Here is a 16089-nt window from a genome sequence, read left to right on the forward strand (position 1 = left end):
CTCGTGTGTCTGGCCTCTTACTGTGACCAACACCTCCAGCCTCATTATGAATCACCTGTCTTTAGAAAGCCTACAAAGCTGGGTGGAGTCCCCTCCAAGCAGCTCTGCAGGAGAACATCTGGCTCTCGTCTACGACGAGGTGAAGAAGCTTGTTCTGCCGCACTGATCAGCAGCAGCAGCATCTGTTCTCTCTGCTCGGTGGAGGAACGAACCCAAGGCCACGACACAGCTGTGTCCAGCTGCAGCAGAGAGGACTGAGAGGCAGAGAGAGCTGGTAGGGGAGTCGAGCTCAACATCCAGCAGAGGATCCAGGACAGACGAAGAGAAGGAGGTGAAGCGGCTTCAGCCGGAGGTGCAGGGCCGTCAATGGCTCTGCTGATAAAAGCATGGGAGGACAGTGAGAAGACGTTCACTGAGCTGATCCGTCTCGTGGAGAAGAGAAGCTCTGACGTGAAGCAGCAGCTCAGATCCCAGCAGGAGGGAGAAGTGAGTGGAGTCAGAGAGCTCCAGGAGAAGCTGGAGCAGGAGATCTCTGAGCTGAAGAGGAGAGACGCTGAGCTGGAGCTGCTGTCTCACACAGAGGACCACAACCAGTTCCTGCTCAGCTACCCCTCCTCACTGCCAGCCCCCCTCAGTGGAGCTACACACTCCTCCAGCACCAACATCCGTCCTCTGAGCTACTTTGAGGACGTGACGGCGGCCCTGTCAGCAGTCAGAGACAAACTACAGGACGTCCTGAGAGAGGAATGGACGAACGTCTCACCGACTGAAGTGGAGGTTTTCCCGTCAGCAGCAGAGCCCGCCTCCAGAGCTGGGTTCTTCACGTGTTCACAGGAGATCACTCTGGATCCAAACACAGCACACACACACCTGGTATTATCTGAGGGGAGCAGGAAAGCAACATTCATGAGACAAGAACAGTCTTATTCTCGTCACCCAGACAGATTCACTGATTACCCTCAGGTCCTGAGTAGAGAGAGTCTGACTGGACGTTGTTACTGGGAGGTGGAGTGGAGAGGGACAGCAGTTGAAGTAGCAGTCGCATACAAGAGTATCAGCAGAGCAGGGGGGGGGGGAAGTGGATTTGGACTCAATGACAAATCTTGGTCCTTAGATTGTTTCCAAAACCGTTATTCATTTCGTTACAACAGCATCAGCACTCCCGTCTCAGGTCCTCTGTCCTCCAGAGTAGGAGTGTACCTGGATCACAGAGCAGGTGTTCTGTCCTTCTACAGCGTCTCTGAAACCACGACTCTCCTCCACAGAGTCCAGACCACGTTCACTCAGCCGCTGCATGCTGGAGTTTCTCTTTATGGTTATGGAGCCACAGCTGAGTTTTGTAAACTCAAATAGCCTGAAGTCCTTGGTGGAACTCTTCTACTTCTTAAACTCACCGTGTGTCCTTCAGAGCTGATTGTCCATGTCTTCACTGAGCAGAGATCAGCTGTCAATCAAACACGATGGGCGGGGCTTCAACATCTTGAGTTGTTCTGTAGATGTTGGACTTTCTTCCGGCTCCTTCCTGTGTCTGTGTAGCCATGGAGGCTGCTCAGGAGGATCCTTGTTCACCTGAACTGATGTGTAAACTTTGCTCTAAATATGTGTTGGATATTTCTTTTGATTCTTGTTGTCGTTTCTCTCGTAGTGCACGAGTCTTCAGAGAGGAAGCAGCAGAGCTTCTTTTATTCTACACATGTTATTCTGGTTCTAAAACAACAGAGGCATTTATAATCACATGTATTATTCTGCCAGATTAAATGTTATTGTCGCCCAAATTAACGAACACACGAGTTCCCAGATGGGTATCACACTTATTTCATCATCACGTGTTTATTCAAAATGATATGACTTGCTGTCGTGATCATAATCAATAAGTACATCATTCATTATTCTGCTGTGAATAGCTGAGAGTCTTTGCTCGGGAAATACATGGTATACATTAGTTATTGTTTTGCAGACTAATTGTTGTTGTTGTTGTTGTTGTCCAAATAGAAAGTGGGTACTCTGATGTTTTATAGAACATAACTTATCATGATCATAATCAATAAGTACATCATTCATTATTCTGCTGTAAATAGCTGAGAGTCTTTGCTCGGGAAATAAAATGTTATTTTTTTGCAGACTAATTGTTGTTGTTGTCGTTGTTGTTGTTGTTGTTGTTGTTGTCCAAATAGAAAGTGGGCACTCTGATGTTTTATAGAACATAACTCATGATAATAATCAATAAGTAAATCATGTCTGATTCTGAAACAGCGGAGATGAAACACATCATGGCGGAGAAAGAGAAGCTGGTCATGATATCATTGGACACACTTTACTGATGGGATGTGTGATCAAATGTTTGGATCATCAATAAAGGTTTGTGTTTCAAAAACAGGATGTTGTTCTTGTGTCTCCCTCACTGAAACATCTTTTTACGCATAGCTATATTTCACAGGACGGTTGCTTTAATACACATTTACTGTTGTTTGTTTAAACCTTTTCCACTTTTCTTTGAAATATTAAGCTTCATCGCTATTTGTCCTACTCTTCCAGTTTACATTTCACTTTCAAGCTTTCAACAAAGTCAGTGCATTTGAGCTTTAACAATTCTGATTCAAAGCATTTCTCCGCTAAGTTCAGCAGTTTGCAGTGTTAGAAATTAAAATCAATGTTTTGATAGCATCGTGCACCTTAAACATACCGTCAGTTTAAATGCTGTTTTATACTGAAAAACCAGAAGTTCTCGTGCACAACCAATTGTTAAGCTTTTATTCTGAAAATCCTTCATCTCCGGTTAGCATGAGGCTAATATACCATTTACTATAGAGGTGAATTTAGCAGCGATATGATATGATGTTGCACAGCGAAACCTACTGATTTCAACACTACAACTATAGACGTCGATATATTATTATTGTTGGATAAGGTACAGTTTATTTGAGTACGTTATTGTTTACAGTTGTGGTTAGCATGTGACAACATTCAGACTGACCGGAAACCAAACTGCTGTGAAGTATTTCCTGTATTTTTAGGAGTATTGATTACAGCGTTTAGAACGTGTTAAATGAAAAGTCATGAAAGAGTTAAGGAGGAGAAAAGGCGTGTTTAGATATATATTGAATGTACAATGTCTGTATCCTCTGATATGCGTAACAATGGACATTGAAACGTGGAGAGCCGGCCCGCTGGGAGGAGCCAGCAGAGGATATATAAACAGCGCGACCTGAGGGGTTCGGCCTCTTTCTCCGCTAGCGAGAGCCAGAGGACAGCTGCTTTTCTGTCCGAACAATATCCTGTTTGTAACATTACCACGCTTTTTATTAATTAAAGTACCAATTTGAAACAATCTCAGAGACTCCATTTACTCTCCTTTTTAAGCTTCTCTCCTGGACGCTAGAATAACCAAACACAGATAACAGTAGCTAAAAGCAGCTAGTCGCCATTCAACTGTTACAATATTCAGCTTTTCAGCAACAAATGTGCGCAGCTTACAGCATTTGCACGCATTTTCAGCAGGAAATGCATTTCCTAGTTGTATCTTGTGCCTCTACTGTGACAAGTTTCACAAAACACGTTACTTACAGATAAACAAATATAGCGTTAAGTGATCACCTCTGCCATGCACATTTCACTTCCTGTCTGTTTTTGAACACTGTGATTTGAACTGCATTTATTTATCGTATGCAAATGTATGTACGTATAACCATATTGCTGTTGCTGTTGATGTGTAGATATACACGGACAGCATTGCTTTTTAATTTTGCTGTACCTGTACAATGACAATAATAGAACAGTCTCCACAACTCAACTTTATTAACACTTAAATTCATTGTATAAAAACTGATATAATGGAAAAAAATAGAGCCAATTTTGAAAAGGAAACATTCTATAGAAATATAACAAATGACTTGAGCATATATATATATTGGTATACATTTATTATCTGCAGTGTTTTATTATGTGTGGTATCTCCCAACCTTGGCCTTGTTAATATGTTTCTGGATAGATTTGTACTTTATCATAAAGTACATTTATTCAAGTACTTTATTTAATTACAATTGCCATACTCTGTTACAGTAAAAGTCCTGCATAATCTATCTAGATCTAGATCCTAATCTATTTGTTGTTTTGTCTGTCTGACTGTTTGTTTCTACTCCTGTTCTTCTCTGTAAAGCGACCTTGGGTCTCATGAAAGGCGCTATATATATCCAAGCTATTATTATTAATTATTTTTTATTATATTTATTTTTTAATGTAATTTATTTATTTTTGTTAGTTTTATATTGTTTTTATTACTTAAACATATATATAAATTATTTTTTTAATTACATTTACTATATTTTATTTGCGATTAATTTGTTTGTGTTTTGGTTTCTTTTTTTATATATTAGATTTATTTTAACTATTATTATTATTTCGTGCCAACAGGCTTTTGATTTGATTTATTAATTATATTTTTTTTTATTTCCTGCCATCATTGCTTCACCCTCCAGTCCAGCAGGTGGCGCTAATACACCAGGTCGGTTTTGCCAAATTAATTCAACGAAGAAGAAGCAGCTTCTCAGCCACTATGCTAGCTAACAAACAGCGAAGTGAAGCATAGCCTGTCTTAGCTAGAGCCGCCACCATAACAACGTACTAAAAATGACTTTTCTTACTTTCATCCCTTACTTGTTGAGTTAACTAACAACTGTATGGTGCTGCGGTGGTGTGAGACGAGGAGCTAGCCTCGCAGCTAACCTGCTAAAGGACTACTTATAACTGTTAGCCGGTTAGCTGCTAGTTAGCATCCATGGAGAAGAAACCCAACCCTAACATGCTGTAAACAAGACGCTCCAGCTGGTCTTTAATTTGCCCAATTAAAGACAGAATACAACAGAATGACAGGTGAGTGATGGCAACATATTTAAATATAAACTTGGATAGAAACATGCGTTTTAAAGGCAGCAGTTACTAATGAAAACTGTCAAAGCTATGGGCGTATATGGACTGTTGAGTCGACCAGAGGTAAGAGAATAACTCAGATCTTTACTTGAGTAAAAGTAGAAGTACTCAGATCTTGTACTTGAGTAAAAGTAGAAGTACTCAGATCTTGTACTTGAGTAAAAGTAGAAGTACTCAGATCTTGTACTTGAGTAAAAGTAGAAGTACTCAGATCTTGTACTTGAGTAAAAGTGGAAGTACTCAGATCTTGTACTCTAGTAAAAGTAGAAGTATTGAGGTATTGTACTTGAGTTAAAGTAGAAGTACTCAGATCTTGTACTTCAATAAAAGTAGAAGTATTGAGGTATTGTACTTGAGTAAAAGTAGAAGTACTCAGATCTTGTACTTGATTAAAAGTAGAAGTATTGAGGTATTGTACTTGAGTTAAAGTGGAAGTACTCAGATCTTGTACTCTAGTAAAAGTAGAAGTACTCATATCTTGTACTTGAGTAAAAGTAGAAGTACTCAGATCTTGTACTTGAGTAAAAGTAGAAGTACCAGAGTGTAGGAATACTCTGTTACAGTAAAAGTCCTGCATTCAAAATGTTCCTCAAGTGAAAGTAGAAAAGTATTCTCATCAGAATATAGTACCGACAGTGAAAGTAGTCGTTGTGCAGATTGGTCCATTTCAGAATAATATATATGATATGTTTTATAATGATTGATCATGAAAGTGTTCTCAAAGCTGGTGAAGGTGCAGCTGGTGGATTTACTCCAGGTGGAACTAAAGTCTGATTTAACACTTGATTATATTTACCATCATTCATCCACATCTGTGAAGTAATTAAAGGTATTAATTGTAGTGGAGTAGAAGTACAAGGTAGCATACAATAGATATACTCAACATGTTTTGGCAGAGGTGGGAAGTAACCAAGTAGTGTATTTATACAATCATATCAGTATCATACAGTTGAATAATTGCCCAACTAGAGTCTTGAGTTAGTGTTAGAAGTTCTGTTGGCTGTAAATGTTACTGCTTAATACTTGAACTCTTTCCACTTGTAGACGTGTTACGAAACAGTAAATCTTATTGGTGTTTGAACCCAAACTATCACGCTCCAGATAGCTTATCAGGGTCGTGTCTCCATTCTGTCTTTTATTTCTAAATGTTGTACTGTGCATTTTCACCATTGTCCATGAACAGTTTTTAACTAATAACTCCACCTGTGGTTTTCTCAGAGGATGCCGTCTTGTTGAACGTTCCTGTCATTCGGCAGCTGTACCACTGGGACTGTGGCTTAGCCTGCTCCAGGATGGTGCTGAAGTAAGTGCTCAGAAGAGTTATATTCAACATGTGTTTGCATTATATGACATTATCAGAATCAGAATCAAGTTTAGTGCCAGGTACGTTTACACATACAAGGAATTTGCTTTGGTATCTGGTGGTGTGAACATAAACAATCTCAATAAAATAAGTTGCTAAGTAGGTAATAAGTAAATAAGTATTTTTTAAAGAAACAATTAAGCATTAAAAAAGTTGTTAAAGACAAGTATTTACACCACATTTAAATCAGAATACCTTTATTATTCCCAAAGAGGGGAAATGTACATGGCATAGCAGAAAAGTGCCAAATGTTACTTAAGTAGCATGCACCAACTATGCCTAACCCATAGTCTGTGAAATGTAACCATACAAATAACCTAAAAGCTAAAAATCAAAAACACTTAGGAGAATGAGTATATGGCAAACTACAGAGTATTATATTTTAAAGTGGAGGGCTGTGCAAAAAGCAGTCGGAGAGTTGAGCATGAACATGGCTCACAGTATTAAGAAACACAATGGTGTTGACATTAAGTCAAAAAAACACTTCTCGTTTTAAGAAACCTGATCCCATCAAAAGGTCAGATTAAGGCCGTGTTGGAAAGGTTGTTGTTTTCAATGTAAAATGCTAAAAATTACTACCGTACTTTTCGGACTATAAGCCGCGACTTTTTTCCCCATGTTTTGTTTGTACAGCTAACGGCCACTAGGGAACCTCCTAAATCTATGGATTTCACAGGTACAATTAACCACCTTTAACACTACGGGCTCTAGGACCGGTCCGCGCCCGCCACCTTTAAGGGGCGGCTCCAGCAGGAAAAGCTGGAGGCCGGAAAAGAGTGAGACAGGTCGCGCGCCAAAGTAAAAGTGGAACCGAGAGACAGAACGAGAGCAAGACAGACGGACAATGTAGCTGCTGCGGCTTGTATGCAGGTGCGCTTTATAGTCCGGAAAGTACGGTAGTTACCCTGTTGAGGTAATAAGTAACGTGACTATTTAATAACCTCAACAAAGTTATGGAACTTCATACATATCATTACTAATGCTTTAAACTGCCAGTAAACAAGGCAGCGTAAACCTAGCAACCGTACTCGACACCGATGACTGTCAATCTTTATTTAAAAGTGATTCAAAATACCTTGATTTAAGATTGAAACACACTTACACAAAAACAAGGCGTAATGCGTGATAAAAGAAGTTTGGTTTTATTGTATATGTTGTTCATTTAACGGCAAATCTTAGGCTAAAACGTTTTTTGTTTTAAAAAGAATCCTTCCTGTGTGAGGCATGAATCAAAATTATGTTATGTCTCTAATTAGACTAAGATGATGTCATTACATGCATGTAACTTCATCGCATTCAGTCGTGTAACACATGCAGGCACATGCGTTGATACGGATCTCTGGGATGGTCCTCTGTGCATAAAAGAAGATTGTTACGCACCAGAGAAAAGTGGGGATAATAAGCAGACTACAATTTGAAAACATCCAGCGCTCTTTAAGTCTCAATGTGCTATATGAATAAAATAACAGTCTTTTTAAACATTGTACATATTGTATTCTAACTGTATTTGTGTCATTGTGTTTTGTACCCATTCATTGGTGTTTTTACATTATCATTCGTTTGTTGATTTGTGAAGCCCTCTGAGACAAATGTGAGTTGTGATATTGAGCTATATAAATACATTGGAATTTAATTTAATTTAACTGTCCATCTTGCAGGTACCTGCACCCAATCAGTGACGAGGAGTTCCAGAGAGCATGCTGGGAGCTGAAGCTGACGGAGAGTGTGTGGACTATCGACCTGGCCTACCTCATGTGCCATCGAGGAATCAAACACTGCTTTTGCACCCAGACTCTGGGTGTTGATAAAGGCTTTAGGAATCAGGTTAGTCTTACTCAGAGACGGCAAAGTACACGCATCCTTTACTCAAGTAGAAGGACAGATACTCGTGTTTAAAGATACTCTGGTGAAAGTAGAAGTACTGACGAAACTTCTTTCCTCAAGTCAAAGTAAAGAGGCTTTGAAGTGTACTTCAGTAAAAAGTACCCATAACTAGCAGCTGTTTTAAAGAGTACCTGACCTCCCTTTATATTAAGAGAACAATAATGTCATTGTTAGCTAATGAATGTTTCCATGGTGACCAACGGCAACATGACAACGTTTCCATTGGTCCCTCTTCTTTAGAGAAGACCAGGAAGTGATGGATACACGGATCGTGTTCCAACCAATAGGCACGCAGTGATTCTGAAGAATAATGATCACGCACCAAACACACATTCAGACTAAAGGAACCAGCTGTTTGGAACATGAGAGAAGTAGAAAGTTCAGGTATTTGGGTTCAACATGTAAGAAGTAGAAAGTACAGGTATTTGAGTTCAACATGAGAGAAGTAGAAAGTACAGGTATTTGTGTTCAACATGTAAGAAGTAGAAAGTACAGGTATTTGAGTTCAACATGAGAGAAGTAGAAAGTACAGGTATTTGGGTTCAACATGTAAGAAGTAGAAAGTACAGGTATTTGAGTTCAACATGAGAGAAGTAGAAAGTACAGGTATTTGTGTTCAACATGTAAGAAGTAGAAAGTACAGGTATTTGAGTTCAACATGAGAGAAGTAGAAAGTACAGGTATTTGTGTTCAACATGTAAGAAGTAGAAAGTACAGGTATTTGAGTTCAACATGTAAGAAGTAGAAAGTACAGGTATTTGAGTTCAACATGTAAGAAGTAGAAAGTACAGGTATTTGAGTTCAACATGTAAGAAGTAGAAAGTACAGGTATTTGAGTTCAACATGTAAGAAGTAGAAAGTACAGGTATTTGAGTTCAACATGTGAGAAGTAGAAAGTACAGGTATTTGAGTTCAACATGTAAGAAGTAGAAAGTACAGGTATTTGTGTTCAACATGTAAGAAGTAGAAAGTACAGGTATTTGAGTTCAACATGTGAGAAGTAGAAAGTACAGGTATTTGTGTTCAACATGTAAGAAGTAGAAAGTACAGGTATTTGTGTTCAACATGTAAGAAGTAGAAAGTACAGGTATTTGAGTTCAACATGAGAGAAGTAGAAAGTACAGGTATTTGTGTTCAACATGTAAGAAGTAGAAAGTACAGGTATTTGAGTTCAACATGTAAGAAGTAGAAAGTACAGGTATTTGAGTTCAACATGTAAGAAGTAGAAAGTACAGGTATTTGAGTTCAACATGTAAGAAGTAGAAAGTACAGGTATTTGGGTTCAACATGTAAGAAGTAGAAAGTACAGGTATTTGAGTTCAACATGTAAGAAGTAGAAAGTACAGGTATTTGGGTTCAACATGTAAGAAGTAGAAAGTACAGGTATTTGAGTTCAACATGAGAGAAGTAGAAAGTACAGGTATTTGTGTTCAACATGTAAGAAGTAGAAAGTACAGGTATTTGAGTTCAACATGTAAGAAGTAGAAAGTACAGGTATTTGAGTTCAACATGTAAGAAGTAGAAAGTACAGGTATTTGGGTTCAACATGTAAGAAGTAGAAAGTACAGGTATTTGGGTTCAACATGTAAGAAGTAGAAAGTACAGGTATTTGAGTTCAACATGTAAAAAGTAGAAAGTACAGGTATTTGAGTTCAACATGTAAGAAGTAGAAAGTACAGGTATTTGAGTTCAACATGTAAGAAGTAGAAAGTACAGGTATTTGAGTTCAACATGTAAGAAGTAGAAAGTACAGGTATTTGAGTTCAACATGTAAAAAGTAGAAAGTACAGGTATTTGAGTTCAACATGTAAGAAGTAGAAAGTACAGGTATTTGAGTTCAACATGTAAGAAGTAGAAAGTACAGGTATTTGAGTACAACATGTAAGAAGTAGAAAGTACAGGTATTTGAGTTCAACATGTAAGAAGTAGAAAGTACAGGTATTTGGGTTCAACATGTGAGAAGTAGAAAGTACAGGTATTTGGGTTCAACATGTAAGAAGTAGAAAGTACAGGTATTTGAGTTCAACATGTAAGAAGTAGAAAGTACAGGTATTTGGGTTCAACATGTAAGAAGTAGAAAGTGGTCAGAAAAGTAAGTAGTGGAGTAAAGTTCTGATGCCAGAAAAATGTACCTAAGTACAGTAACAAAGTATTTGTGCTCCGATACTTCCACCTCTGGTCTTATCTATCAGTCATGCCCTTTAACCACATTCAGAAGTGTATCGTTCTTTGTGTGCGATTAATGTCTCCGTTGTCTTTTGGATGGTTTGCAGAACTTCTATAAGAAACACTTTGATACAGAAGAAGACCGAGTGAACGAGCTTTTCCTTAAAGCGGAGAGCAAAGGCGTCACGGTGAAGAAATGGTGAGTTGTCTGTATAACATTATCTACTAAGAAAAAGCCACCAAATATTGCCTTCTGCTGACAGAACATCTGCGGTAATCATTCATGTCTGGTTTCCGACAGTGGTTTTAACAAAAATGAACATATTCAGCTAAGATTTAATAACAATAAACGCATCAAAACAATGCTGAAATGATGACATCTTAATGCCAAGTTTGAGAACAGTGTATTCATGCTTTGTCAGGATCGTATTCAAAAAAGTCAAACAACTTTTCAAATGCGTGTTTTTGAAATGGCGTTTGCATCAATCAGGGCTAAATGTGCTACAAACATTGTAGCTTCTTTAGCTACATACATAGGCATAGACATTAAGTAAAGGATAATGTGCAGCGAGGCGGTCATTACTGGAAAAAGAACACCCCTTATTACACGGCCACACACGAAACACACTACCGACTTGACTCCCGATATTAATTTAAAGGGGACCCATCATGCAAAATGCACTTTTTAATGTCTTTTATACATAAAGATGTGTCCCCGGTGTGTCAGGGAACTCACGCATCGTCAGAAAATAAACCCTCTCTTTTCCTCCGTACCCAAATCTCTAAAAACGGGGCTACAACGGAGCTGATCCAGATTTGCGTCCGATATGAGGTAATATCTGAAATGTGGACCCACGGGCCAATCAGAAACGTTGCTATCAGAAACAATGCCCGACTGTTTTGGACGTAATACGGTCGGTGTTTACATTAGCATCGCTAACACTCAGAGCTAACCTGTACTGGAGAGCATGTGTGTGAAGAAGCAGGAAGTAGAAAGGAACTCACCTTGTGGTGTAACCGGCAAGAGAGAAAGCCTTTGAGCTCCAGACTGTTTCAGATCCTTGATAATCCATGATATGGCGTTTCATCACGGCGGCGTTTAGTTTAGACGGTAGCTGCCGGGTCCCGCATGAGCTCAGACCCCTCCTCTTTAAAGCTTTATCCCCAAATCAGCACTTTAGAAACAGGAAGTGAAATAGAGGGATATGAGGCATGGCAAGAATGATCTGTTTGGTATTTTGAGCAAAACACTTCATAGACATGTTTTTTATATATTTGTATCAGACCTGTGCTATTGCCTGAAAATAGCATGATAAATATCACCTTTAAATTAAACGTCCAGCACTCCGTCTTTTAACCTCTTTCCCTCTCTTCATCCTCCTTAGTCATTATAGTGCTTCACAGCGGTCTGTCCTACTGTCATATTGACCTCTGAAATGTCGGAATCGACCAATCAGAATCGAGTATTCGACTAAGCCATGTAATAATAGGTTTAAATGCATAGTTATCTACGTACTGTGTAATGTTTATTATTGATGGCATCAGCCCACAGGTGTCTACAATAACTTCCTTTCTCTGCATATATTTTTCAGTGTAATCGTTGCTTCCCGTTATGCTGCCTTAAACACACTTATTTCAACTACGATATCTAAAATCTAACACGAAATCTTGTCTCGTATACTATCGTTATAATATAAAAAACTAGTTTTTCGGGGTTCAGGTGTTTTGTTTGATTTTAAATAAACAAAGTCTTGGCTTTCAGAATATGAAACTTTTATTTCCAGAATCACACGATAAATACATGTTTGAAGCTCGTGAAGGGAAGATGACAGCTCTCTCACGCCACTCGGCTGTTCCGCACGCCGCCCCCCCTCCCCACAATATGAATGCAAGGTGTATAGTAATCATAGATAACACGTCAGGGTCCGTGACAGTTTGTTTTCATCTGATTTCAAATAAACAAAGTCTTAGCTTTCAAAATATTAAACTTGTTTCGGCAGATTCAGACGATAAATACAGCTTTGAAGCTTCGGCATAATTAGAAGCGGAGTAACTTGACGTCACAGCAGGCATAACAACAGCCGGTGTTTCTCGTGAGGGTTTTCCCCGGGAAACAAACCCAATACACACAAACATACAAACATACACACACACACACACACACTCGCGAGCTTCCCCCAGACCAGTAATCCAAGGGAAAATATCTTCCCTCCGTACTACTTTGATCATTTGCTAGCCGCTAATAACCAATCAGATCGATGGATTCCAGAGAAGAGGAAACTTTGAAGGCCTTTTTCTCAAAACGATGACTCGGTAACCGTCATTATATAATGTGACATCTTTTGCTTAATATCTGGAGAACAACAACAATCCTGATATCATTAGAAAGCTAGGAGTCTCCTCTTTCCAGCAGTGTATACAACTCAAAATGTGTCTTCGGTCAATGCGACTGATTTCGATAGAGCAGGTCACATATGGAGAAGTGCAGCGAGAGGGGCCTTTTTCTTAATCAGTCCATTAAGGCCAAAGAGATAACTGTCAGGCCGTGAGACGGTTAGACACCTTGTGACAGTTTACTTATTTAGGTTATTTGGGGTGCCAGTCAGGTCTCTCTCCTGACGTTTCAGATTTGGCTAGTCAGTCAGTTTTTGTAAATCTGCACAAAGGTGTATACATCTCACTGTAAACACCCAACATTGAATGACATTAAAATATAAGAAAGGACACAACTCAAAATCATAATCACAAATAGTAAGTGTATTTTTGAATACCCCCCCCCCCCCAAACAATTCGTTTTCCCACAGTTCAATGTTAAATCCAAAACGTTCCACTCCGGGTGTCCTTCAAAATAAATAAAACAGGCAATTACCACATCCATAACATTCATCTGTTTGCAACTCACATATATCAATATTCCAATTACTGTATATAGACTGTTCTGCACAGTTTCTATCATATTCTGTTTCTATTGTATCTGTTTCATTGTGTTGCACTGTGGGAGGAGCCTGTGACCTAAGATGTTCATTGTCATAACTACACTGTAACTATGCACACATGACCACACACGCCTTGAAACCTTGAGGGGGGGGAATAAAGGGATTCTGATTGTGTTTCCCCGCAGCTCTGTGCCGCTTCAGGAGATCCAGTCTCACCTGGAGCAGGGTCACGTGGCGATCGTCCTGGTGAACGCCGTGGTGTTGACCTGTGACCTGTGCTCCTCGCCCGTCAAATACTGCTGCTTCCTGCCCGTGGGACAGAAGTGTTTCTGCAGGAAGCCGGAGTACCAGGGGCACTTCGTGGTGGTGTGCGGCTACAACAGGACCACCGGCTGCATTTTCTACAACAACCCGGCGTACGCTGACCGTGAGTAAACCCTCGCTGAATGTGGCATCACTGAATTTGACTGTCGTGGATCCGATCACAACATCAAAGATTAAGACAAAGAGGAATCAATACAACACGGAGATGGTTGAAGTCAAATATTAACCTCTGTTTTTGTGTTTTCCAGGCGTGTGCTGCACCAGCGTCAGTGTTTTTGAGGAGGCTCGGCGGAGCTATGGGACAGATGAAGATATCCTGTTGATCTATAAGGAGAGTTGATGGACAGTGAGGATGAGTTTTATCTTCCTCAGCTCATCGTCGTAGCGACAGGACGCTTCAGATCCAAGGACTCACAGCTTCTATTCTATCTTTCTCAGTTTTTCCGGTCTTACCACTCGAAGGCTGCGATGATAATAATCCATATTGAATTTATTTTTATATCCACCTTCGCTGAGCAGATGAGTCTAAATTCATTTTATTGTGGAATTTTATTGTGGAACGACTGGCTTTGGAGCAAAGGAAATCTCAAACTGTGAGAGTATGAGACTTGTAGATAAAATGTGTGAATCATGACAAGATAGGAAATGTACTTGTGCTTATAATCCATCCAGGACTGATGATGAGAACATTTAATTTATCCTTTTGAGAAAGTCAGTCGCTTCCGATGGACCATGATGGGATTTTATTTTGGAGTCAACGACGAAAGACACAAATATTTTGGTCAATTTAAAAGATTGGTATAAGACAGTGGTGGGCGTTATTTAAAGGGCCACACAACACTTTATCTCTTATTTTTTCTGGAGATAAGATCACATGAGTGACACTTGGAAGAGGCGGGACTTCCTCTCTTAATTTATTCGTCCTGTTGAATCCTCGTCACCAGTTTCATCTCCATCTAAATCCTCTTTACTTACCTCATTGTTACTTTTTATTCTTATAGAGTGGTGCAGGAAAGAGTCCTAAAACACGGAAATTAGTCTGTATTCAACGTCCGATTCCCTTGTGTGGAAGTCAATGGTTTTTCTGAATGTGTTTTTGGTTTTTAAGCCTGAAATAAGGTCTGTGGTTAACACAAAGTTTTGTGCTATGACATAAAATACGTCAGTTATAACCCACTGGTGAATTTTAAAATGGCAGTTGCTAACAAGTGTCTAAATGAGACGATTAAACGTCATCACGCCCAACATTAGCCGCCTTTAGCTTAGCGGTTGCTACGTGAAGTCATGTGACCGTGCTGTAGTTCCTGTATAGCCCAACATTAGCCACCTTTAGCTTAGCGGTTGCTACGTGAAGTCATGTGACCGTGCTGTAGTTCCTGTATAGCCCAACATTAGCCACCTTTAGCTTAGCAGTTGCTACGTGAAGTCATGTGACCGTGCTGTAGTTCCTGGATAGCCCAACATTAGCCACCTTTAGCTTAGCGGTTGCTACGTGAAGTCATTTGCCTGTGCTGAAGTTCCTGTATAGCCCAACATTAGCCGCCTTTAGCTTAGCGGTGAAGTCATGTGACCGTGCTGTAGTTCCTGTATAGCCCAACATTAGCCACCTTTAGCTTAGCGTTGAAGTCATGTGACCGTGATGTAGTTCCTTTTTCGATTCTAGCAGATTCTATTGCTGAACAAAATGTCTAAGTATCATAAACGTGTGTTAACCACAGAGGGTATTTTTTGCTTTTGACCGAAAACCAATACAAAAAATCCCATTGGCTTTTTGTCGAGGAATCCCTGGGAATGCTAACTTCTGTGTCGTCCTGTAAAAATACTTCATCAATGCAAAACTGTATTTCATCAACAGGGAAAACAGGAAGTAGTTTGAGAGTCTCAGGTAATTAAAGCCCTAAAGTGTGGCGTCAAATGCTCGTTCAATGCAACACTTTGTTTATGGGACTCTGTCTGGATATTGGACATCATTGGTTTCATTCTCTTTAATGGGGTAAAACATCGTGTGTTGGTGTCGTGGAAAAATGATGGAGAAATTAAAAGTTGTTTTTTATTAATCATGTGGCAAAACAAATCTCCACTTATGTGTTCTCTAATTGAAAGTGGTGTTAACTTACCTCACCGTCACTCCGTTGTTGTTTATGTTGTTTTTGCACTACACTTTACAAACCTAGACATGATTGTGTGTTATTTAAATATAATAAACCTTGAAATAGCTTTTTTCCTGAATTGATGAGAAGCGTTGTGCTTTTTTGGTGAAGAACAAACGGCAGGACTTACACCACAGACTTTATTTTTTATTGAACATAGAGCTGCATTTATTATATGTTGTGATTAAAGGACTTGCACATGTGCTCAACCATTGTAATTTTTCTGGTACAGTTACTTACACCACAATATAACCTGACATTTGGACAAAGATTGAGTGAATTAAATCTGCAAATGATATGTGATATAGATGATAAATGTGGCGCCCAAGCTGCTCCTCCT

At 39.4% G+C, this 16089-nt stretch overlaps 1 protein-coding gene and 1 pseudogene across 1 annotated transcript; both read left to right on the forward strand.

Moving 5' to 3' along the window:
• The window catches only part of LOC117452960 (E3 ubiquitin/ISG15 ligase TRIM25-like), a 3125-nt pseudogene extending 999 nt beyond the window's left edge, over positions 1-2126 (forward strand).
• Positions 2127-4532: 2406 nt separating this feature from the next.
• On the forward strand, positions 4533-15828 carry gucd1 (guanylyl cyclase domain containing 1). Its single transcript, XM_034091079.2, has 6 exons — positions 4533-4869; positions 6145-6229; positions 7948-8113; positions 10447-10538; positions 13461-13702; positions 13848-15828. The coding sequence occupies exons 1-6, from the start codon at positions 4863-4865 to the stop codon at positions 13937-13939; spliced, it is 684 nt and encodes a 227-aa protein (XP_033946970.1). The 5' UTR covers positions 4533-4862; the 3' UTR covers positions 13940-15828.
• Positions 15829-16089: the final 261 nt, after the last annotated feature.

Source organism: Pseudochaenichthys georgianus, chromosome 9 (assembly GCF_902827115.2).
Source record: "Pseudochaenichthys georgianus chromosome 9, fPseGeo1.2, whole genome shotgun sequence".
NCBI classification, from domain to species: Eukaryota; Metazoa; Chordata; class Actinopteri; order Perciformes; family Channichthyidae; genus Pseudochaenichthys; species Pseudochaenichthys georgianus.

What these genes read in the sequence shown, in the direction of transcription:
- gucd1 (XM_034091079.2), top strand. An exon ending in TGCTCCAGGATGGTGCTGAA is followed by an intron (nt 6,230 to 7,947) that starts GTAAGTGCTCAG and finishes TCCATCTTGCAG; the next exon opens with GTACCTGCACCCAATCAGTG. An exon ending in ATAAAGGCTTTAGGAATCAG is followed by an intron (nt 8,114 to 10,446) that starts GTTAGTCTTACT and finishes GATGGTTTGCAG; the next exon opens with AACTTCTATAAGAAACACTT.